General features: G+C 46.8%; 1 protein-coding gene across 9 annotated transcripts in view; it reads right to left on the bottom strand.

The window, feature by feature from the left end:
* Nucleotides 1–25273, bottom strand: part of EMID1 (EMI domain containing 1) — a 46875-nt gene that overhangs the window by 5148 nt on the left and 16454 nt on the right. For 4 of the 9 annotated variants that reach the window (XM_045791261.2, XM_087857196.1, XM_045791262.2 and 1 more), the window contains 10 exons: nt 25127–25188; nt 22981–23101; nt 22694–22744; nt 22521–22610; nt 21593–21748; nt 20492–20581; nt 20295–20347; nt 19728–19790; nt 19579–19623; nt 5391–5435 (listed from right to left, as the gene is read on the bottom strand). In XM_045791261.2, the coding sequence (XP_045647217.2) occupies nt 5391–5435; nt 19579–19623; nt 19728–19790; nt 20295–20347; nt 20492–20581; nt 21593–21748; nt 22521–22610; nt 22694–22744; nt 22981–23101; nt 25127–25188 (776 nt within the window). Of the gene's footprint in view, nt 1–18; nt 104–5390; nt 5436–19578; nt 19624–19727; nt 19791–20294; nt 20348–20491; nt 20582–21592; nt 21749–22520; nt 22611–22693; nt 22745–22980; nt 23102–25126; nt 25189–25273 lie in introns of all 9 variants that reach the window. The other 5 variants (XM_045791265.2, XM_045791264.2, XM_087857197.1 and 2 more) reach the window with 3 other exon arrangements.

Below are 25273 nucleotides of genomic sequence, written 5' to 3'. Positions count from 1 at the left end.
CTGTCTGTCTCTACTCACCATAGAGCCCAATCATTGTTTCCAAGATTAAAACCCTCTCAGCTAAAATCTTCAAAGCCTCGCGTAGTTGGTGCAACCCCTCCCCCTGCGGAGGAAAGAGACAGATGCAGCCGTGAAGGGGGCAAGGGAGGGGGCCCTGCAAAGCTTGTTGGTGGCCCATGCCCCACCCAGGACATGCACCTGCAGCCCCACACCACCTGCCACAGCCCAGGGCCTGCCGACAGCCAGGATAAGACCAGGAGAGAACGGGAGCGGGGGTGGGGGGAGCAAGACAGGTGGAAGCAGCCCCCTCAGTAAGTCCTGATGGGTTCCAGCTGGCTGCTCTCTGCCCGCACCCTTGCACTGGCGGAAGGGGGATGCCAATCCCCAGGGGTCGCGCTGCCGTCCCAGAGCCTGTCCTGAAGGCTGTCACAGGGCGCCCCGAATCTCTGTTGCCCAACACCTGCATGATTCCTGCCCCATCCCTGGGCGACCTGCACTTTTGTTTACTTAATCTTCTTTAAACGGAGTCAGTTTCTGCCTTACTACTACTTTAATCTCACTCTAATGAAGTCCATCAGTGGGAACAGGCTGCTTCTGGATATCCTTTCCATTCACGTCAAAACGAATATATACGAGTAAAACTAGAAAATGTTTGAGTGGCATCATTTTCTGGAAGTTGTGCTTAAAATGCTGGAAAAGCTGCGGCTCAGGCCCAGGCGTCCACTCCCCAGCCCTTCTCACTCTGGGCTCATCCGTCCCTGGGCTCTGACTATTCCAAGTCCATATTCTGCCTGTGCTGGAATCAGGCCCCCAGCCCCACCCTCCCTTCTAAGCAGAATCTCTGGGTCTGCAGCCCCCAGGCCCAGGGATGTGGCAGTGGGCCCCCAAAGCCCCTCCCCTGGGACCCCCGCCCAGCAATAGTGTCAGCAGCCACCCCGGGCTCCTGCCAGCCCTCACCTTCACTTCCAATTTGTCTGTCTGTCCTTTCCTTCCCTAGCACAGGGTCCACGGTCTGGCTGAACTTCCACACTCCCTCACTCCTTCCTCTTGCCTAGTCCAGACTAAAGCTATTTCCGGAATGTCGATATCTTGATTCCAACACAGCCCCAGGACAGCAAATAGAACTATTCCAGCGCTGACATATCTGGGAGTCTCTCTCAGCGTCCTTTACTTAGAACAGACTACATGAAGGGATGGGGCAGAATATGCTTATCGCTACAACGGACACCCAGCCCTTCAGGGTTCACCGAAACATCTAACAACCGAGAGTCCGCCCAGCGTGAGCCTGCCGTGGCATTGCTGAGACTGTCCATTATAACCCAGCTGTCCCGTCCACATCTCCAGCTCGGGGCTACCCTCGGGCCACTAACTGGCTGTTGCAGCCCAAGGGTCACAGGGTCACCATGGGCCACACACCAAAGTAATCCCCCTTCAAGTATTACAGGAGCAGGGTCTAAAAAGGGACGACCTTCAAAGATGACATTGAGCTACTCGGGCATGGACGGTGGGACAAGCTGACATCACGAACGTCCTGGTAGGATGTAATAAGAGGGCGTCCGCTAGCGCTCCTGCCAAGAGCACTTAACTGTCTCTCATCACCAGGAAACAGCCAATCTAGGTGGCGGGATAGTCACAAAAAGACAAAGTCAAGAGAAAGAAGAAAAGGACAGGGACTGTTCTAGATTATAAGGCACTAGAGACTAACAACCAAGTGCAATGCATGAATCTTGAGTAGATCTTAGATTTTTACTAAAAGCAGCTAAGAAAGGCATTTTGGGGATGACCGGTAAAATTTCTATATAAGTTAAATGATATATAACTTCATGTTATCATTTCATTAATTAATGTCTGCTTGCTTATGTGTGGCGGTGGGTGGTGTTGGAGCTTTTCGGGGGGGTTTTGGGGAGAAAGTCCGTATTCTTTTGAGATACACGCTGATGTGTTAGGGGAAATGTGGACGAGGTTTGCAACTTACTTTCAAATAGATCATACAAAAGTCTGTAAATATAAATGGAGAAAGAGCAAATGTGGCAAAATACTGATGCCAGTCTACAAGAAGGCAGGGGATATTCATTGTACCAAGTTTTCTACATATTTGAAAATCTTCCAAAGGAAAATTGGAAGAGGGGCGCCTGGCTGGCTCAGTCTGTAAAGCATGTGACTCTTGATCTCGGGGTTGTGAGTTCGAGCCTTTGGGGGTAGGGATTGCTTAAAAATAAAATCTTCATTTAAAAAAAGTTGGGGGGGTGCTTGGGTGGCTTAGTCGGTTTAAGCGTCTGCCTTTGGCTCAGGTCATGATCCTGGGGTCCTGGGATCGAGCCCTGCATCGGGCTCTTTGTTCAGTGGGGAGTCTGCTTCTCCCTCTACCCCTCCCCACTGCTAGTGCTTGCTCTCTCTCTCAAATAAATAAAATCTTAAAAAAAAAAAAAAAGAAAAAGAAACAAAATTAGAGGAAAAAATGTCAAATAAAGTCCTGCTATTTAGGTCCCTTCCAAGGTGGGTGGCCTGTTGTTTGCGCTGATAACGCCCCAATCCCCTCCAGGCCTGGATCGAGTGTCCAGGGCCTGCTGGACACCCCCACTCAGCTTTATCACAAACAGCTCCCATTTTCCCTGGACAGAACCCGGTGGGGCTGCTTCTCCGGGCTCTCTACTATAACGCTGCCTTAACTGCTCGCTCCCCCTCACAGTCAAGCCAGCATCAAGCATCACTTAGTCCATGGACATCCATCCGTCCTCACTGTCCCCCCTGCCCGTTCCAGCCCCCACAGTCTCCTGCCAGGATGACCACAACAGGCTCCCGCCTATGTCTCTCTTTCTGCTTCTCCCCTGTTGCCCCCTTGTCCCACCCATTCCCCACTGGGCAGTTAGAGGAACTGTTCACAAACAAAAATCTGACTGTGTCCCTTCCCTGCTGTTAAATACTTCAATGACTCCCCACCGTCCGCAGAACAAAGTTCAAATTCCTCCATATGGCCTCCTAAGTCCTGAAAGCCCGTTTGACCTCCGTCTCACCCCTTGACTGTCACACTGTACCATGCCAAGTATTTGCAGCTCCTTGAACACCCCAAGCTCACTCCAGCCCCAAGGCCTTTGAACATGATGTTCTCTCTCCTCTGCCGGAACACCCTGTGTTTGTTTAATGCACCTTTCAGATCTCAGCCCCCATCTCCTCCTCCAGGAAGACGCTAAATCCTCCCCCATCACAGCTGAGCTCCCTCTGTCCTGTTGCCACTGGTGACTGGTCTGTTCTCTCCTCCCACTGTGACCACCTTGAGGGTGGGGACTGTGACCAAATCACATCTATGTCTACAGGGCCCAGCCTAGGGCCTGGCACCCACCGAGGAAGGGCTGGTTTCACTGATCCTGGGAGCTGAAAATCCTGGGCTTCAGTTCCAGCTCTGCCAACAATTTGCTCTGCGGAGTTGGCCCTCAGTTTTTCCTGCCTGAATAAGGGGTACGAACTTTGGTCTAAGATGAGTCAGTTCAGCTAGGTCTGGGGGCAATGCCTGCAGTTCATGCTCATGACCACTGGGTGTCACTGCTGAGCCACAGTCGGGCAAGGGGTTCAGGTCTACCTGGGGGTTGGTAGGTTGAGAGTGGCTCCCTCAGGGCCCTTCCCCACACTGGACCTCATGCCCACCTACCCCCAACAGAGCTGGTCCCCCACTCCTCAAAGCCTCATGCTGACCCCAGCCCAGCAGGCCCCCCTCAGGCAGGTGCAAGCAGGGGCAGAAGTACAGGTGGGCGATGGGGAGGCAGGAGGATGGGCAAGGGCCCTGCTACCTCTGGGGCGGCCCCTCCCATAGGTGGTCCTGAGATCGAGGTTTGGGTTGGGACAGTTCAGGCATCTGTTCTCCTCTTGGAATCCCTGCGTAGCCTAAGTCAGCCTCATTTCACCTCTCCCACCTCTCCTGGGCTGAGTAGGAAACATATTCCCAGGGTGGGAGTGGCCAGTGAAGGGGCCTAGGGGAGGTAGAGGGCTGGGCTCACACGGGTCTACCTGACCCCCCAGCCCAGCTCGTGCCCATATTGGCAGTGTGCTTAAGAGGCTCTGGAACCACTAGGGGGTGAAGGGGGGTATGGGGAGTAGAGTGGCAGTGAGGGGCTGGGAGAGGCTGGAGAGGTAGCAGGGCCCCTGAAGTCATGGGAAGACACGGGGAAGGGCTCGTGCAGGGTGAGGGGCTCCCACGGCTGTATCCATCACTGACCCCACAATCAGGAGCAGAGAGGGCAAGGCAGGTGCTGGGTGCATCCCACGTCCTCACCAGTGCCTGCTGGGAAGTAGGGTACCCCAGCCAGACTGCACCGGGGAGGGGCCGGGGGAAAGGGAAGCCTGATACCAGCCTCCTGAATAGCTTCCTAGTTTTCTCTCCTGTACGGGTGTCTACCCTCACCCCACCCATTTTCCAAATGTCTAGGTCACAGTGGTTTCCAGGTCCCTGCACCGTGGGACTTCTGGTCCTCTCCCCATGCAACTATCGGGTGCGCAGATTTCTAGGCCTGGAAACTCATTCATTGCAACTATCTCCAATGATTGTAAAGGTTTCTAGGACCCCACATGTGGTTTCTCTGTCCCCTTTCTCATATACCCTATGTGTCCTGTGTATGTGACAGTTTCTAGGCCTTCCTTCTCAATCTTCATGGGCTTCCTCCGTGTATAGTGGTTTCTAGATCCCCTCATCTCTTTTCCCATGGTTCTCCCATGCCTATGATAGTTTCTAGGCCTCTCCTCGCACTCCCCATGGCTCTCCTATGTATGTGATGGTGTCTGGGACCTCGTGTTAATTATAGCTCTTTTGAGAACAGCGGAGTCTAGGTCTCCTGACCTCATTTACCATGTAGGATGTATACATAATGGCTTCGAGGCCTCCCTTCCCGTGATCCATGAATTTTCTATGTGTACAGTGGTAGGTAGGTCCCTTCTCCCTTTTACCACAGGGCCCCAGTGTTCCTCACTGTTTCTGTGCCTCCCTCCCTGTGCTTCACAGCTTTTTTTGGGTATTGTTTTCATGCTTCCCTTTCTTCTGCAGACAGAGCAGAAGCCAAAGCCCTTGCTGGGAACGGGCTCTCGAGGCACAGGATACAGTCTGGACTGGGTCAGCCCAAACCACCCAGGAGCAATGGGCAGGGTCACCCTGGCTTGGAAAGATGGAGGGACGGAGGAGACAGGGACGAAGACAGAGACAGAGAGTGTGGGGTCTGCCGATAAGGCTGGCCCTGCCTGGCTGGGGGGGCAGATGGGGAGGGGCCAGAGCGGAGGTCTGTCAAGGCTCCTTCCTAGGGGACCAGGTTGCAGGGGGATTTGAAGGAGGTGCTCCCCTCCAAATAATCTCCTGAGTGCCCAGGGCAGGAAGGGGGAGTGGGGGTCTGTGCTCTGCTGGAGCTTACCCAGTGGCTCTTCTCTCCAGGGTCTCCTTTGGGGCCAGGTTCTCCCTGCAAGGAGAGACAGAGGTAGAAGGAATGAGAGAGGGAAAGAGGAAGGGAGGGTGGGAGCCTGGGGAGGGGAGGAGAGGGGGAAAGAGGGAAGGAAAGATTGGGAGAAGCTAAAAGACTGAGAGAGACAGAGAGCGGCTTGTATTGGACTAACAGCAGGTTAAATGCAAAAAACAATTATTTGAAAGCAATGGAACATAATAAAGAGCAGCCAGAAACTGGAGGCCCTTTGACCTTTGAAAGAATGGAATTGCCCTAGGTTAAACACACACACACACACACACACACACACACTTATTTACTTATGGCTTTTCCCCTGAGGGCACACCCCAGCCCCCTCAGCCCCTTGGCAAATAGTTAAGCAGGAAGCTTTAGTCTTACTGGGCTGAAAGTCACAGGTTGGAGTGGAGACTGCCAAAGAAGGAGGAAATTGAAAGGAAATCCTAGAAAGCAGGGAGCCACAGTAGGGGAGTGAAATCTACATAAATACCCCCCTCTAATCCTTGGATAGTCAAACTACCCATCCTAAAGTCACAAAGCTGAATCCAACCCATACTCCAGACCAAAGATCAACATTCTTTAGAGGAAGATACTAGAATACAGATTCTCCTTATTATCTATATTGTCCAGTATGGACAATTACTAGATATGTAAAGAAACAGGAAAATGTGCCCACAATCAAGAGAAAAATAAGTCAGTAGAAATGGATCCATAGCCAACCCAGATATTGGAATTAGTAGACTCAAAGTTTAAAATACCTGTGATATTTATCATCAGGGAAATGCCAATCAAAACTACGAGATATCACCTCACACCTGTCAGAATGGCTAAAATCAACAACACGAGAAACAACAGGTGTTGGCAAGGATGCAGAGAAAGAACCCTGGTGCAGTATTGGTGGGAATGCAAACTGGTGCAGCCACTATGGAAAATAGTATGGAGGCACCTCAAAAAGTTAAAAATAGAGCTACCCTATGATCCAACAATTGCACTGAGTATTTACCCAAAGGATACAAAATACTAATTCAAAGGGATACATGCACACCGATGTTTATAGCAGCATTATCTAAATAGCTAAATTATGGAAACAGCCCAAATGTCGCTTGATTGATGAATGGATAAAGAAAATATAGTGTATATATATATATATATGAATATATATATGAACAGAAACTGAAAGAGAACAGATATATATATCTATATATGAAATATTATCCAGTCATAAAAAAGAATGAGATCTTGCCATTTGCAATGACATGAATGGAGATAGAGAGTATTATGCTAAGTGGAATAAGTCAGTCAGAGAAAGACATATCACGTGATTTCATTCATATGTGGAATTTCAGAAACAAAGCAAATGAGCATAAAGAAAAGAGAGGGAGAGGGGCAAACTAAGAACCTGACTCTTAACCACAGAGAACAAACTGATGGTTACCAGAAGGGAGGGAGAGAGGTGGGGGGATGGGTGAAATAGGTGATGGGGATGAAGGAGGACACTTGTCATTATGAGCACCAGGTGACGTACGGAAGTGTTGAATCACTATATTGTACACAACTGAAACTAATTTACACTGTAAGCTAACTAACTGGAATTAAAAAAAAATAAATAAAATATCTGTGATAAATACGTTGAAGAGTGTAGTGGAATTAATATAATGGGTGATGAGACGGGGAATTTCAGGAGATCTGTGAAAAAAATCCTGGAAATGAAAAGGATAATACTTGAAATAAGAAATTCATTAGCTGGGATTAACAGAAGATGGGCCGTAACAGAAGAAAGAATCGGTTAACTTGAAGACAGGTCAATGCAACATCTCAAACTGAAGCACAAAGAGGAAAAAAGATTAAAAAAAAAAAATTAACAGAGCCTGGGACACCTGGCTGGCTCAGTTGGAAGAGTGTGTGACTCTTGATTTCGGGGTTGTGAGTTCAAGCCCCGGAAGAGTGTGTGACTCTTGATTTCGGGGTTGTGAGTTCAAGCCCCATGGGGGGTGTAGAGACTACGTAAACAAAAAACTTAAAAAAAAATTAACAGAGCCTCAATGACTCATGAGAGAGTATTAGGTATAATTAAAGTCCCAGAAGGAGAGAAGAGAGTGAAGGAACAGAAAAAATGTTGAAGAAATATTAGCCAATCTTGTGTCGAAATTTGATTTAAAAACAAAACAAACGAGCCTTTTTGTTTCTGGCAAGGCACGTGAGGAGCTCAGAAGTTGCCATTCTGGGGGCGCCTGGGTGGCTCAGTTGGTTAAGCATCTGTCTTTGGCTCAGGTCATGATCCCAGAGTCCTGGGATGGAGCCCCACATCGGGCTTCCTGTTCAGAGGGGAGCCTGCTTCTCCCTCTCCATGCCGCTCCCCCCCGCTTGTGCTCTCTCTGTCAAATAAATAAATAAATAAAATCTTAATAAAAAAAAAAGTTGCCATTCTGTCCTACTAACAAGGAAAATGCTGGGCAAACTGGAAAACTAACAACTCTTCTTTGAGCCATCAAAGCAGTGGGGTCACAGGACAAACCACTGCCCCTCAAATTGCAGAAAGAGGGGGTGGATTACAGTTTACTGAGCAGAAGCCTCCCTGGGAACCAGTGTCAGCTGGGAAATCCTAAACATAACTGACAAATTGCTGGGGGCCAACTCTCAGTGTGGCCGACTGAGAATTAAACATCCCGAGGGGGGGGACCCAGTTTTGGGGGGAATCCCCACATCTGTGTGAGTTTTACACACGAGCTCTGTCAGGTTCTCACAGTGACTACTGCAGAAAAATCTCCTCATGCTTTCAGCAGGAGGAGGGGAAAGGAACCAACTTGAAACATGCCAGAGCATTCTGTTCTTCTGGGTGGGGTCTGCTCTCAGGAGAAACTATTTTACCAGAGCCTAACCTGCTGGGGTCGTATCAGAGCCTAACTGACCTGAGAGTAGGGAAATACCCAACGATAGCTGGCTTTAGCCTTCCACATGTGGGAAGAGAAATAGCCCAGCTTGCCCCTTCTAGGCATCTTGTCCCACCTAACAGGGGTGGGTGGGTGGTGGTCACAGGGGGTGGGAAAAACAAAAACATACCAAAATTAAGAAGTGCTGGTAAAGTTCACAGTCCAGGGGCGTAGGCTTACTGAAGGACTGAGACCTAACCACAGGACTACAGAATGCTTCCTCCCTCTGCACACCTAACCACTACATTACTAAAGTCTCTTTACTGCCATTTCTTCACCCAGTACATCATATCATGTGTACCTTCCTTTTTTTTTCTTAAAGATTTTATTTATTTATTTGACAGAGAGAGAGAGAGAGACAGCCAGCGAGAGAGGGAACACAAGCAGGGGGAGTGGGAGAGGAAGAAGCAGTCTCCCAGCAGAGGAGCCCGATGTGGGGCTCGATCCCATAACGCCGGGATCACGCCCTGAGCCGAAGGCAGACGCTTAACAACTGAGCCACCCAGGAGCCCCCATGTTTACCTTCCAACAGAAAAAAATTATAAGGTATTCCGTAGGCTGCCTTTGAGTTTTGTTGACTGTTTCCTTTGCTGTGCAAAAGCTTTTTTTTTACCACTTTTTAAAAAAAATGATATTTCAAGATTATTTATTAATTTATTTGAGAGAGAGAGAGAGAGAGCACAAACTGTGCAGGGAGGAGGGAGAGGCAGAGGGAGAGGGAGAATCAGACTCTCCGCTGAGCAGGGAGCCCAACTCGGGGCTCGATCCCAGGACCCTGAGATCATAACGTGAGCTGAAGGCAGACATGTAACAGACTGAGCCACCCAGGCGCCCCTGTGTAAAAACTTTTTATCTTGATGAAGTCCCAGTTGTTCATTTTTGCTTTTGTTTCCCTTTCCTCTGAAGATGTGTCTAGCAAGAAGTTGCAGCAGCCGAGGTCACAGAGGCTGCTGCCTGTGTTCTCCTCAAGGATTTTGATGGATTCTTGTCTCACATTTAGGTCTTTCATCCATTTTGAACTCATATGTGGAATTTAAGAAACAAAAAGGACAAACATAGGGGAAGGGAGGGAAAAATAAAATAAGATGAAAACAGAGCGGGAGGCAAACCGTAAGAGACTCTTAACTCTAGGAAACAAACTGAGGGTTGCTAGAGGGGAGGTAATTGGGGGGATGGGGTAACTGGGGGATGGGCATTAAGGAGGGCATGTAATGGAATGAGCACTGGGTGTTGTATGCAACTGATGAATCACTAAATTCTACCTCTGAAACTAATAATACATTATATGTTAATTAAATTGAAATTAAATTGAACATTTTAAAAAATTACAAGACATACTAACAGGCAAAAAACACAGTTTTAAGAGACTGAGCAAATACCAGAACCCAAGTCAGATATAGCACAGATGTTGGAGTTATCAGACCAGGAATTTAAAAAAACAACTATATGGGGCACCTGGGTGGCTCAGTCGGTTAAGCATCTGCCTTCAGCTCAGGTCATGATCTTGGGGTCCTGGGATAGAGGCCCACGTCAAGTCCCACATCGGGCTCCCTGCTCAGGGGGAAGTCTGCTTCTGCCTCTCCCTCTGCTCCTCCCCACTGCTCATGATCTCTCTCTCTCAAGTAAATAAATAACCTTTTAAAAAAACAACTGTGATTAATATGCCAAAGGCTTTAATGGAAAAAAATTGATAAAATGCAAGAACAGATGGATAATGTGAGAAGAGAGATGGAAATTCTAACAAACAAAAAGAAATGCTAGATTTTGGTTGCAGGTGCTCTTCATAGAGTCCGTTAGCTAAGGGCCATCCCATTCTTCCCAGGCCTCTTAAGAAATATTTCAATTCTAGCAAAGGCCGTGCTGCTTTCTAGTATTAAGAGCCACGGTCCAGAAATACAAATTTAATAGAATTTCAGTCATTTATCTCCCAGACTGTCCCCTTCCTGAAGTTTTACCTAGAGCAGGAAAAAACCATGAAAACACTACCTGCAACCACAAGTCCTTCAGTTTCCTGGCCAAGATTTCATATGCCCTTAAAGATACCTTTCAAGGAGAAAGTGGCATGGCAGGGGCACATGGGAGACTTCAAAGGTACTGATAAGGTTCTATTTCTTAAGCTTGGTGTTGGGCACATGAATATATGATTTAATAGCATTCGTCAGACTTTTCAGGTTAAGAATTTTTTTTGCATGTCTATTTGAAAAAATGCTAGAGGGGAACCTGGGAGACATAGCGGTTAAGCGTCTGCCTTCGGCTCAGGGCGTGATCCCGGCGTTCTGGGATCGAGCCCCACATCAGGCTCCTCCACTGTGAGCCTGCTTCTTCCTCTCCAACTCCCCCTGCTTGTGTTCCCTCTCTCACTGGCTGTCTCTCTCTTTGTCGAATACATAAATAAAATCTTAAAAAAAAAAAAGAAAAAAAAAGAAAAAATGCTAGAGATCAGAAACTTGAAACAGAAACGAAGGGCTTTGAAGGGCTCATTAGTAGACTGGGCGTGGCAGAGAAAAGAATCTCTGAACTTGAGAATATGACAATTAGAACCTTTCAAAGCTGAAAAGCGATGAGAAAAAAGACTGACAAAAGCAGAACAGAATATCCAAGAATGATGGGACAATTATAAAAAGTATAACACACGTAATGAGAAGACCAGACGCAGAAGAACAAGAAAGGAAGGGAAGCAATATTTGAAGCAATAATGCCTGAGGATTTTCCCAAATTGTCAGACACCAAGCCACAGATCCAGGAAGTTCAGAGAACGCCAAGCAGGAAAAATGCCAAACAAATACTATGCCCTGGGCAGACCATACTTAAACTTCAGAAAACCAAAGATAAAAAGTATCTTGAAAGGGGCGCCTGGCTGGCTTAGCTGGAAGAGCATGAGACTCCTGACCTCAGGGTCATGAGTTCGCGCCCCACGTTGGGTGTAGAGATTACTTAAAACAAAACAAAACAAAACTAAACCCCAAAACGGTATCTTGAAAGAAGCCGGAGGAAAAATCAGCTTATCTAGAGGAGCAAAGTAAGACTTTCATCCACCTTGTCCTCGGAAGCCATTCCCACAAGAAGAGAGCAGAGTGAGATATTTTAAGTGTTGAGAGAATAAAACCACTGACCCAGAATTCTGTACCCCGTGCAATTATCCTTCAAAAGTGAAGGAGAAAGAAAGACTTGCTCAGAAAAACAAAACCTGATGGAATTTGCTGCCAGGAGATCTGCCTTGCAAGAGATGTTAAACGGAATTCTTCAAAGAGAAGGAAGTGATAAGTCAGAAACTGGGACCTACATAATGAAAGGAAGAGCATCAGAGAAGTAATAAATGGATGTAAAATACAAACTTTCAGGGGCGCCTGGGTGGCACAGCGGTTAAGCGCCTGCCTTCGGCTCAGGGCGTGATCCCGGCGTTCTGGGATCGAGCCCCACATCAGGCTCTTCAGCTATGAGCCTGCTTCTTCCTCTCCCACTCCCCCTGCTTGTGTTCCCTCTCTCGCTGGCTATTTCCGTTAAATAAATAAATAAAATCTTAAAAAAAAAAATACAAACTTTTATTTCCTGTATTCTTAACTGATCTAATAGAAAACACTTTGTTCAAAATAATACTACCAACAATGTATTTGATTATGCATGTGTGTATGTGTATATATAGATATATTTACATGTAATTATATACGAGTGAAATGAACGACAACAATAATATAAGGAATAGGAGGGAAGAATTGAGAATATTTTATTATAAGGTATTCGCACTGACCATGACGCAGTATAGTGTTATTTGCAAGTAGATTTGGGTTAGTTGTAAATGTAAATGGCAGACTTTGGGGAAACCACTACAAAAAGTGAAAGAGGAGGTGCAGTTGATGTGCCAAGCAAGGAGAGAAAGTGGAATTATATGAAATGAAGAATTAAAACTGCAAAAGGCAGAAAAATTGTAGAAGACGAAAATAGGAACAAAATATAAGAGCAACAAATAGAAGACGGTAACAAATAGGGTAATTACTATTTAAATAATCATTTAAGCCTCAATGGTTTATTTTTTTATTTCTTTAAAAATTTTATTTTTAAGTTATCTCTACAGCCAGTGTGGGGCTCGAACTCACAGCCCTGAGATCAAGAGTTGCACGCTCCACCGACTGAGCCAGCCAGGTGCCCCTAAATGTCAATGGTTTAAATACACTGATTAAAAGTCAAGGATTGTTCCGTTGGATAAATAACCAAGACCCAACTCTATGTTGTCTAGAAGAAGCCCACTTTAAATATAAAGACACATATAAAGCCAAGGGATGCCAAAGGTATACCATGCTAGCACTAATCACAAGAAAGCGAGAGTGACTACATTAATTTCAGACAGAGCAGATGTCAGAGAAAGTAATCATGGATAAAGAAGGGCAATACATAATGATCAAGGGGTCAATACTCCACGAAGGCACAACAATCCTTCACGTGTATATGCCTAACAACAGAACACAGAAGAATACGAGGTCAAAACAGAAGGAACTGCAGGGAGAAATGAATCCACGGTTACAGCTGGAAACTCTAACATCCTCTGTCAGAAAGGGACAGACTCAGACAGGCAGAACATCAGGAAGAACATACTTGAATCAATAATACCATCAATCAACTGAATACAGTTGACATCTATAGACCACTTCATCCAACAACAGATGACACATTCTTCTCAAACTTACATGGAACATTCTGGGCCATAAAATACATCTCAATGAATTTCAAGGAAGAGAAATCATACCATGCATGTTCTTAGACCACAATGGAATTAAATGAGAAATTAATAACAGAAAGATAAGGGGAAACTCCCCAAATACTTGGAAGTTAAACAACAGACTTCTAAGGAACACGTGGGTCAAATAAGAAATCTCAAGAGGCATTTAAAAATATTTTGAACTACATAAAAATAAAATGGCAACTTATCAAAATTTGTGGGATGTATCAAAAGCAATGTTTAGATGGAAATGTATTGCATTGAATGTATATGTTAGAAAAGAAGAAAGATCTAAAATTGATAATCTAAACTTGGACCTTGGAAAAGTAGAAAAAAGGAGAGTAAATTAAATCCAAAGTAAGCAAAATAAAAGAAATAATAGAAATTAGAGCAGAAATCAATGAAATTGAAAACAGGAAATCTATAGAGAAAATCAACAAAACCAAAAGCTACTTCTTTGAAAAAAAAATCAATGAAAGTGACAATACCCTATCCAGGATAATTAAAAGAGAAAAAAGAGACAAATGGATCAATGGAATAGAACAGAGAGCCCAGAAATATAAACATAGTTAACTGATTTTTTTTAAAGATTTTTATTTATTTATTTGACAGAGAGAGACAGCCAGCGAGAGAGGGAACACAAGCAGGGGGAGTGGGAGAGGAAGAAGCAGGCTCTCAGCAGAGGAGCCTGATGTGGGGCTCGATCCCAGAACGCCAGGATCACGCCCTGAGCCGAAGGCAGACGCTTAACGACTGCGCCACCCAGGCACCCCTAGTTAACTGATCTTTGACAAAGGAGCAAAGACAATGCAATGGAGCAAAGATAATCTTTTTCATAAATGATGCTGGAACAACTGGACCCTCACATGCAAGACAAAAAAATGAAGAAATTATACCAATTCTTTACAATCTCTTTCAGAGGATAGAAGCAGTGGGAATATGCCCTGACTCGTTCTATGAGGCTAGCATTACCCTAATACCAAGTCCAGACAAAAGCACTACAAGAAAGGAAAGGAGATATTGAAAGATCAGTATCTCTCATGAACATAGATTCAAAATTCTTCAACAAAATATTAGCAAATGGAACCTAAGATGTATAAAAAGAATTATATACCACGACCAAGTGGGGTTTATTACAGGTATACATGGCTAATTCAACATTTGAAAATCAATTAATGTGATCTGTCACATCAACAGACTAAGAAAAATCACATGATCATATCAATAAGTACAGAAAAAGCATTTGATAAAATCCAACATCCATTCATGATAAATACTCAGCAAACTAGGGATACAAGGGAACTTCCTTAACTTGATAAAGAACATCTACAATAAACTTACTACTAACATCATAGTTAACGGTGAGAAACTCAAAACTTTCCTGCTAAAATCAGGAACAAGGAAAGCATGTCTGCTTTCACCAATGGTCATCAATATCATACTGGAAGTTCTAGCTAATGAAATAAGACAAGAAAAGGAAACAAAAAGTATACAGTTTGGGGAGGAAGAAATAAAATTTTCCTTGTTTGCAGATGACATGGTCATCTAGGTAGGAAACCTGAAAAAAATCAACAAAGAAACTCTTGGAACTAATAAGCAATTATAGCAAGGTTGAAGGATACAAGGCTAAACAAAAAACAAAAGTCTATCACTTTCTTATATACCATCGATGAATAAGAGGAATTTGAAGTTAAAAACACATTACCATTTACATTAGCACCCCCCAAAATGAAATACTTAGGTGTAAATCAAATGTAATAAGTACGAGATCCATGTGAAGAAAACCACAAAACTCTGATGAAAGATGGCAAAGAATTAAATAAATGGAGAGATATCCCACGTTTGTGGGTGGGTAGACTCAATATTGTTGCGACGTCAGTTCTTCCCAATTTGATCGATAGATTCATTGTAATCCCAATCAAAATCCCGGCAAGATATTTTATGGATATTGACCAGCTGACTCCAAAGTTTACACGGAGAGGAAAAAGACCCAGAATAACCAACTCGATATTAAAGGAGAAGAACAAACTCAGAGGACTAACACTACCCTACTTCAAGACTTACCGTAAAGCCACAATTATCAAGACAGTATGCAATTGGCAAAAAAGTGAATCTAGACACGGATCTCACACCCTTCACAAAAATTAACTCAAAATGGATCACAGATCTCAGCGTAAAATACAAAACCATAGAACTCCTAGAAGATAATGTAGGAGAAAACTTAGATGACCTTGGCTTTGATGATGACATTTTAGATACAATACCAAAAGTAGCATCCATGAAAGAAATCACTGATAAGCTGGAATTTATTAAAATTAAAAACTCTACAAAAGACAATGTCAAGAGAATGAGAAGAGAAGCCACGTACTGGGAGAAAATATTTGCAGAAGACACACCCGATAAAGGACTACTATTCAAAATATAGAAAGAACTCTTAAAAGTCAACAATAAGAAAACCAATTCAAAAAGCTTTTTACAATGGGGTGCCTGAGTGGCTCAGTTGGTTAAGTGCCCGACTCTTGATATCAGGGTCATGAGTTCAAGCCCTGTGTTGGGCTCCTTGCTGGCTGTGGAGCCTACTTACACAAAAATAAAAGTAAAATTAAAAAAAAAGAAGCTTTTGCACAGCAAAGGAAACCAACCGGAAGAAGAAAGAAGAAGAAAGAAGAAGAAGGGGAAGGAAGACAAAAAGAAAAAGAAAAGGCAATCTATGGAATGGGAGAAAACATTTGCAAACCACCTAGCTAATAAAGAGTTGATATCCAGGGGCGCCTGGGTGGCACAGCGGTTGAACGTCTGCCTTCAGCTCAGGGCGTGATCCCGGCGTTATGGGATCGAGCTCCACATCAGGCTCCTCTGCTATGAGCCTGCTTCTTCCTCTCCCACTCCCCCTGCTTGTGTTCCCTCTCTCGCTGGCTGTCTCTATCTCTGTCGAGTAAATAAATAAAATCTTAAAAAAAAAATTAAAAAAGAGTTGATATCCATAACATATAAGGAATTTATACAACTAACAACCAACAAATAACCCAATTAAAAACAGGCAAGGACCTGAATAGACATTTTCCCAAAGAAGATATATAAATGGCTAATAGGTATGTAAGAAGATGCTCCAGATAACTAATTATTGGGGCTGCTGGGTGGCTCAGTGGGTTAAACCTTCAGCTTAGGTCATGATCCCGGGGTCCAGTGGGGAGCGTGCTTTCCCTCTCCCTCTTCCTGGCACTACCCCTGCTTGTGCTCTCTCTCTCTCTGTTAAATAAATAAATAAAATCTTTCTAAAAAAAGATCACTAATTATCAGGGAAATGCAAATCAAAACCATAACTTTAGATATCACCCCACACCTGTTAAGGTGTCTATTAGAAAAAAAAAAAACCAAAAACCAAAAACCAAGAGAACAGATGCTGGTGAGGATGTGAAAAAAAGGGAACCCTGTGCATTGTTGGTGGGAATGTAAATTGATACAGCCTTTATGGAAAACAGAATGGAGATTCCTTAAGAAATTAAAAATAGGATTACCATACAATCCAGTGATCTCACTTCTGGGTATTTATCCAAAGAAAACGAAATTACTATCTTAAAGAAATATCTGCATTCCCATGTTCACTGCAGCATTTTTCACAAAAGCTAAGATACGGGAACAACCTAAGTGCCTGTCAATGGATGAACGGATAAATGAAATATGTATGCATGCGTGTATGCATATGTGTGTACATATATAATAGAACATTATCTATCCTTTAAAAAAGAAGGAAAATTTTCCATTTGTGACAACATGGATGACCCTGGAGGGCATTATGCTAAGTGAAATAAACCAGACAGAGAAAAACAAATACTATGCCATATCACTTAAAAAAAAAATCTTAAAGAATCTTAAAAAAAAAAAAAAAAAAGCTGAACAGAGAAAAACAGAGTGGAATGGTGGTTGCCAGGGCCTGGGGCAGGGGATGGGAAATGGGGAAAGGTTGATAAAGGAATACCAACTTTCAGTTAGAACATGACTAAGTTCTGAGGATTTAATATATAGTATGGTGACTGTAGTTAACGAAACTGTATTGTATAATTGAAATTTGCTAAGAGAGTAGATCTTAAGTGTTCTCACCACGTATGCACACACACACACACACACACACACACACACACAGAGTGTGTTCCTTAGGGAAAAATTTCTTACAAAACTAAACATACTATATGATCCAGCAATTGCACTCATTGGCATTTACCCAAAAGAACTGAAAACATGTCCACACAAAAATCTGCACATGGATGTTTATTCCTAACTGCCAAAACTTGGAAGCAACCAAGATGTCTTTTAGTAGGTGAATGGATAAATAAACCGTGGTACATACGATGGGATATTATGTACAGCTAAAGAGAAATGAGTTATCAAACCATGAAAAGACATGGAGGAAACTTACACGCATATTAGTGTGGAGGGAGGGACGAATGGGCGGAGCACCAGGGGTTTTTAGGTCAGTGAAACTACTCTATCTGATACTACAATGGTGGATACATAACAGCATACATCTATCGATACTACGGAACGTACAACACCAAGAGGGAACTCTCATGTAAACTATGGACTTAGGGCGATAATGTGTCAATGTAGATTCAGTTGTCCAAATGTACCATTGTATGTGAGATGTTGATAGTGGGAGACGCTGTGCATATGTGAGGACAGGGAGTAAATGGGAATTCTCTGTACTTTCTGTTCAATTTTTCTGTGAACCCCCAAAATTGCTCTCTAAAAATCATTTTATCATTTAAACAAAACCAACCAAACCAACCCAAACAAAAATCCTGGCAACCTTACCGATCTAGGAATCTTAGCAAACCCAAAGAAGGATAAACACAAAATCGCACCCAACTATGTCATGATCAACTTGTTGAAAACCAAGGGTAAAGGGAAAATCTTAAAAGCCAAAGAAAAAAGACATATTACGTACAGGGGAACAGCAAGAACCACAGCCGATTTCTCATGAGAAGTTGTAATTTTCTCTGTCAGCCAGAAGACCATGGAACAACATCTTTAAAGTGCTAAAAGGGAGGAAAACTGCCAAACTATCATTTTATATCCAATTGAAAAAAATCTTTCAAAAATTAAGATGGGGCACCTGGGTGGCTCAGTCGGTTAAGCAGCTGACTCTCGGTTTAGGCTCAGGTCATGATCTCATGGGTTGTGAGACTGAGGCCCACGTTGGGCTCCCCACTCAGCAGGGAATCTGCTCGAAGTTCCTCTCCCTCTGCCCATCACCCCACTTGCTCTCTCTCTCTCAAATAAATACATAAATATATATATTTTTAAATGGAAGTAAAATGAAGACAGTTTTAGATAAAAACAGGGAGGATTTGTTGGCAGCAGACCCATAAAGGCAGAGCTAAAGGACATTCTTTAGGCTGAAGACAAACGATACCAGATGGAATCTGGAGCTACAGGGAATCATTAGAAATGATAAATATATCAGTAGATGTGAAAGACTATTTTCCTAACTTCTTTCGAAGTCACCTGTTTAAAGCAAGAACAACAATGCATTGCAGGGATTATGACACACGCAGAAATGAAATATATGATAGCGATAGAGCGAGGTTGGAATGGGAAATCATACAGTTGTAACATTCCTATTTATACGTGAAGTGGTATAATGTTAATTCAAGCAAATTGTGATAAGTCAAGGATGCATATTGTTATCCTTAGAGCAGCTGTGAGAAAATAACACAAAGTCATTGATAGAGATAAAATGGGACTGTAAATAGTACTCAGTCTAAAAGAAGACAGAAAAAAGGGGAAAAAATTAAAAAGATGGGGTAAATAGAACACAAAGAGCAAGATGGTTGACTTAAGTGGAACCATATAAGTAACTCTACATATCGTTAAATGTAAATGAACTCAACAGTCAAGACTGTTTAAAAAATAAGTCCCAAGTATATGCTGTTTACCAGAGATATACTTTAAATAGCAAGACAGGGTCGAAAGCAAAAGGGTTGAAAAAGATATACCATGCAAGTGCTAAGTATAAGAAAGCTGGTATGTTTATTTTAGTATCAAAGTAGAATGCAGAACAAGGAGTATCACTACAGAGAAAGATATTAATTTCATAAAGTTAACATTAAAATCCTGAACATGTATGCACCTAGTAACAAAGCTTCAAAACACACTAAGCAAAAATTGACCAAACTAAAGGGAGAAATGGACAAATCTACGTTCATAATTGGAAAGACTGAGAGTGAAAGAGAGAAATATAGTGTCAGAGAGACAAAGACACAGAGAAAAGAGAGAGATAGAGAAACAGATACAGAGATAAAGAGCCCAAGTGAGGGAGAGGGTTGTGACCTGATCCTAAGAGGTTGGCAGGACCCAGAGACAAGGAAAGAGAGAGATGGACCGTGCCCTGGATAGGAGGGAGGGTCAGGAGCTCTGGTTGCAGCGCATGGAGCCAGAGCAGGGGTCTGGACATGTGGGATCCTGGAGGGGGTGCTGTAGGGTGGGCAGCATCACTCACCCGCTGCCCCGTGGAGCCTTGGGGGCCAGGCTCCCCACGCAGTCCCTGTGTGGGAGGGAGGAGAGTTATGCAGTCAGCTATTGGAGGGTGTGACCCAGGGAACCCAGGACTCCCCAGACTCCTCCACCAGGGGCTGCCTCAGTACTCACTCTCTCTCCCTTCTCTCCTGGGTGGCCGGAGATTCCTTTGGGTCCAGTGGGGCCTGGGGGTCCCTGAGCAACAAGACAGGGCCTCAGCTTTGTGCTGAGGCAGGATGGGGTGGGCAGGGACTTGGCGGGGCAGAGGGGTCGAGGAGGAAGCCTCAGTTTGGCCTGGGCCTCTGGGTTCTTTACCACACTCCCAGTCCCTGGTACACAGCAGTGACTTTGTACGGCTCAGGGTTCAGAGTTATGGTCCTGGAGTCAGAGAGTCCCTGCCCTGATCTGGAAGTTGCTATGTGCTGGCAGCAGCCCTAGGTCAAGAACTTCTACCTTTCTTGGCCGCATGTGCTAACAATACTTGTTTCTCCTTACATGGACTGAATGAAAAGATTTATGGAAAGTAGTTTGCATATTAAGTGCTCCATAAATGCTTGAATGAATGAATGAATGAATGAATGAATGAATGATGGATGAATGGATTGATGGATGGTTAGATGGATGGATATGTGGACTGATCAGTGGGTGGGTGGATGAATGGATGGACAGATGAGTGGGAGCAACTGGAGAACTACTTACCATGTGTCCAGGACTCCCAGGGATGCCCATGGGACCAGGAAGTCCAGGGGGACCTAGAATAAGACAAGATGTGCTCAGGACTGAAACAGAGTACAATGCCAGGAAGTCCACCATCCGCTCCTTCCTGATAGCCACAGCCCTAGTCCCTCTGCCATTTCCCAACCCCACCCCTTAACCTGGACCTGGACTCAACTTACCCATGGGCCCTGGGGGGCCTGGGAGTCCAGCTGGTCCCTGGGGCCAGTGGCTGCTGGTCTCAGTGAAGGTGTTGGACAGTAATGGGTCCCCTGGTGGGGGCAAAGATGGTGAGTGAGCAGGGTTGGGCTGGAGCAGGGCAGTCAGTCTTTACCTGCCGCCTCTGCTAAGCCAGCTGTGACTGCCCTGTGGGGTAACCTGCAGTGTGGCTGGGGCTACTGGGCAACTGCTCCAAGGGTGGGGAGCGTGGAGAGTATTGGTCACACAGGACCAGGAGGCAGGGAGACGTGGGTTCTAACCTTACCACAGTCTAGCTGGTGACATCCAGCAAGACTCTACCTTGCTCAGCCTACACTGTCACATAGCAACGGGAATAAGAGTCAAAGCTACCATTTACTGACCACCTGCTTTGTGCCGGGCTTCTGTGCATGGGGGTTGTGGAGCTCTGGGAGAACTGCACGGTCACTCTCCCCATTGAACAGATGAGGAAACTGAGGCTTGGGGAAGGAGAAGGGGTGGTGAGATGGAACGAACGGCGGGTTGGGGGAATACATGAATGGTGCCCAGCCACACACCAGAGATATGGCGCCGGTAGGGCTGAACCTGGCACTTTGAGCTCTGGCCACTGGCAGCACGCACGTAGGTCAGGCTGGGGAGGAGGCGAAGGATACACGTCAGGGCCCCACTGGGCGGAAGGGGCTCTCTGAGCACAGGGCCAGGGAGCACAGAGCTCATTTCCTGCTGCCAGGCCTTGAGCTTTCCGGTGCTCTGAGGGCTGGATCCTGGCCAGCTCCAAGGCTTGGCAGGAGCGCCTGGTGCTGGTGGATCCAAGCACAGCTCCAGAGGGCGCCTGGGTTTGAAGACGGTCCCCCCCGCCCCGCCATGTCCTGGCTATGTGATCACCCCTCTCTGGCCCTCAGTTTTCCTCATCCGAACAGAGGAGGACAACGGCATCTGTTGGAGGACTGGGTGACATGTAGCTGACTAGAGGCAAGTCTGGTAAAGAGAAGGTGCCCAGTAGATGGCAGTGGCGCTGGGGTGATGGTTATGCCAGCCTCGCCCCCATCCCCACCATTATCTCTTGTGACCCCCAAAGGACTCACCATACTGGAGGTTCCGGGTGTGGGGTGGTCCAACAGGGGCTGGGGGCCCAGGGGGGCCAGGGGGGCCAGGAGGCCCTGGTGGGCCTGAAGGTCCCCTCTCTCCAGGGGTGCCCACAGCTCCAGCCTGGCCAGGGCTTCCTGGGGGGCCCTGAGGACCTACAATGGAACCAGGGAGTTGGTGGGTATCTAGGAGGTAGGGAGGCCCAGGGTGGTTGCAAGGGGAAGGATAAGGCAGCCTGGGGGAGTGGGGTACAAGAAGGCTCCAGGGGCCGCAGGCCCAGGCCGGTCCTGGCTCTGACCTCCCTGGCTGTCTATTAGGAGGATGAACAGCCCTCTTCAGGAGCTTTAGGACAATGGACACTTGGTCCATAGGAGATTCTTAGGAAAGGTTGATTTCCAGAATGTTCTCTTCTCTCCCTTCCAGGCTTTTGGATGAGTTGTTCCCTCTATCAGTCCTCCCTTTGCTCTGCCTGGTGCCCCCTTTCAAGTCATCCTTTAGGCCTCAGCTAAGATGTCACTCCTACCAGGAAGGCCTCCCCACTCCTTACTCCATCCAGGCTGGGTCTACGCTTCCTTCCTTGGGCCTCCCAACCTGCTATGTCCCCCAGAAGAACTCTGGTCACATGGTAGGTGGGGGGCACTGCTGTTTCTCCTCTGCCTAGGCACCCCCACCCCCAGTCTGGGAGCTCCAGGAGGCAGGGACTGGTCTGACCCCACCCCAGTGCCCAGCTCAGAGCCTGCCAGGGAAGGTGCCCAGGAAGCATGGGTCCAGTGAATGCAAAAGAGGGCTTCAGGGAGCCCAGGGTGCAAGTGGAGGGGTGGTGAGCTGAGACACAAGTGGGTGGAAGGGGCCTAGGCTATCTTTGGCCAAGAAAGAGTTCACTGACAGGGCTGACCTGGGGGTAGGGGAAGTGCTGTGGACACTCACCTGGCGGGCCTCTCATCCCCGTTGGGCCTCGGCTGCCAGTGTCTCCCTTAGGGCCAGTGGGCCCAGGAAGCCCCTGGCCACCAACTCGATCTGGAAGGGAAAATAAGTCAGCTTGGCAGTTCTGGCCTTGCTCTTGCCCTGAACCTGGCCCCAGCACCCCAGCCAGCACCTACCATCTCGAGGGAGCAGTGGGGTCCTCACGTTCTCTCTGGCTCCGGGTAGCCCTGGGGCAGGGGGAGTAGGCAGGGGTCAGTGTCATCCAGGGTCCCTGCCCCCAGTTCCACTGTGTGGGGCAGGGGTGGTGGGGCTGCTGGGCCCCATCCCCTCAGGCCCACTGGAGAACTGGGAAGACCGAGGTCTAGAAGGGGGTCAAGCTGGGAGTCAGTAGCAGGGTGGGGACTGGAATCACTCCCCTGATTCATTCCCACATGGGAGCACATCCCCCCACTGACCCACTCACCTCGGAGGCCTCCATCCCCGGGGCTGCCCTGGGCAGCGGGGGAGCCCCAGAGTGGGAAGGGGTCCCCGGGGGCAGCTGGGGTTGGGAGCACTACCCGCTCAGTGACAGTGAGCACCGCCACCTGTGGAGGAAGAGGAAGACAAGGTAGGTCCCAGGGTCTCGCCAGGGACAGGCCAGCCGAGGGGCCCCCGTGTTGCGCACTGGAGCCCATGCAGCCAGCAGAACCCAGCATGGAGTGGAGACCTAGGCCCCAGAAGTGACTGATTTTCAAACTGCACAATTCATCATTCGGAAAGCCATTCCACACCGTCACTGCCACCCAAGTGGAGTTCTGGGTCTCTGTCTGCTGGGCCGTGCGGTTTTTCCTATGCTGACCTGTGTCAATAATCTGAAACTTCTCTTGGTCTCTTGAAGCACCACAAGCTGGAAGGATTTTTACTAAATTTGGAGGGAAGTTTGGGAGGGTCTGACATGAGCTAGAGGCCCAGGGGTGTATACAAAACCACTTTGAGACCCAGTGTGGGGGAGCCTCTGAAAGGTCAGGGGTGCCTGCTGAGGCACTGACCGAGGACAAAAGAGGGCCCAGAAAGGGCGCCCGGGTGGCTCAGTCATTAAGCCTCTGACTCTTGATTTCAGCTCACGTTGTGATCTCAGGGTTGTGAGATCGAGCCCTACATTGAGCTCTGCACTCAGCGCAGTCTGCTGGAGATTCTCTCTCTCTTCCCCCTCTACCTCTCCTCCTGCTCCCGTGAGCGCTTTCTCTCTCTCTCTCTCTCTCAAATAAATAAATAAATAAATAAATAAATAAATAAATAAATAAAATCTTAAAAAAAAAAAAAAAAACCCAGGGGGGCCAGAATGCCCACTGACCGGGAGTGGGGGTCGTGTGGTCCTGTCCAGAGAACAGCTGAAACTCTTGGGCAGACCCCGATGGGAGAACCATGCCCCAGATCTGAGACTGAGCCCCTTCTGCCGGCTTCTCCCGGGGAGGAAGCCCGGGGAGCAGTGTGGGCTTCCTGGAGCTCCCACTCCTCATCAGTGGGGTTCTAGCACATGCCGTTCAGGAGCTTGGTTCTTCCCCCTGACACATCACAAGCATCTCTTCATGTTACAAAACGGAGGTGCCGTGGATGGCTCTCTGGGATTCCGCCGAGCCAGGCCCGCTCATTCCGCAACCACCCCTTCTTCCGTCCGGTTTTCAAATTTCCCTATTCATTATTAACATGTTGGCAAACATCTTCACATTGACTCTCCTTTTAAGGTAAATTCCCCGAGTGACAGAGGAAAGGATATGCAGATGAATTATATACAACTCCATGTGTGCTTAGAAAATCTGGAAGAAAAGATGCTTAAGTGTTGACCGTCGCTCTCTTTGGGGGCACAAGTGACCGCTGCAGATGGTTTTCTGGTAGGTTTTTCACGGTTCTGAGTTTTTCACGTTTCTAAATTTAGAATGTCTTACTTTTTTAATTAAGATTTATTTTAGAGAGAGAGAGAGAGAACGTGCACGCGTGTGCACACACGAGTGGGAAGCGGGGGAGGGGCAGAGAGAGGGAGACTCAAGCAGACTCCCCACTGGGTGCAGAGCCCAACGTGGGCTCCATCTCACAACCCCCAGATCAGGACCTGAGCCGAAATGAAGAGTCGGCCGCTCAACCAACTGAGCCACCCAGGCGCCCCTAGAATGTCTTACTTTTTAATTGCTAAAACCTTTTTATCTTGACATAATTTGAGATGCACAACAGATGCTTCGCTTGGAAACTGGGAAGATAGTATTATCATGGTGGTGTGGGTGTGGGGGGATAAAGGGTAAAGGGGACGGGGCAAGGAAGGGACCCGGCCACGGGCTCTGGGGGATGTCTACGAACATCTGGCTGCGATGGGGAGGGGGGTGAGCAGGGGACATTCATGGGCCTCCTGGGGGAAGGAGCAGGCCAGGCCATCTGACCCTGAGCAGGCTTCCTGGGGACAGGCACAGAACGGAGGCCAGCTTATTCTAGAAGGTGGTGGGTGCCTGCTAGGGAGGCCACCTGGTCGTGGGTGCTGAAGCTCAGCACAGAGCTGCGCTGTGGGAATGATGAGCCAGTGGGTGTGGGGGCATAGGGAGGGGGTGGGAAGGCCAGGGGAGGGGCTGCCGCTCACCCACCTTGGCCTCCAATGCCTTCAGCCGCTCGGTCAGCTCTGACACTTTGCTGCAGTTGAGGCAACCTGCGGGGAAGGAGGAGGCTGGGGCCAGGTGTCTCAGATCCCCCATGGAGCCCCTCAGCCCCCCGGGACAGAACAGAGGCAAGGG

This window comes from Ursus americanus, chromosome 30, assembly GCF_024610735.1.
Source record: "Ursus americanus isolate L20-20 chromosome 30, mUrsAme1.1.p, whole genome shotgun sequence".
In the NCBI taxonomy this organism is placed as follows: domain Eukaryota; kingdom Metazoa; phylum Chordata; class Mammalia; order Carnivora; family Ursidae; genus Ursus; species Ursus americanus.
This window is presented reverse-complemented; position numbering and strand designations above follow the sequence as displayed.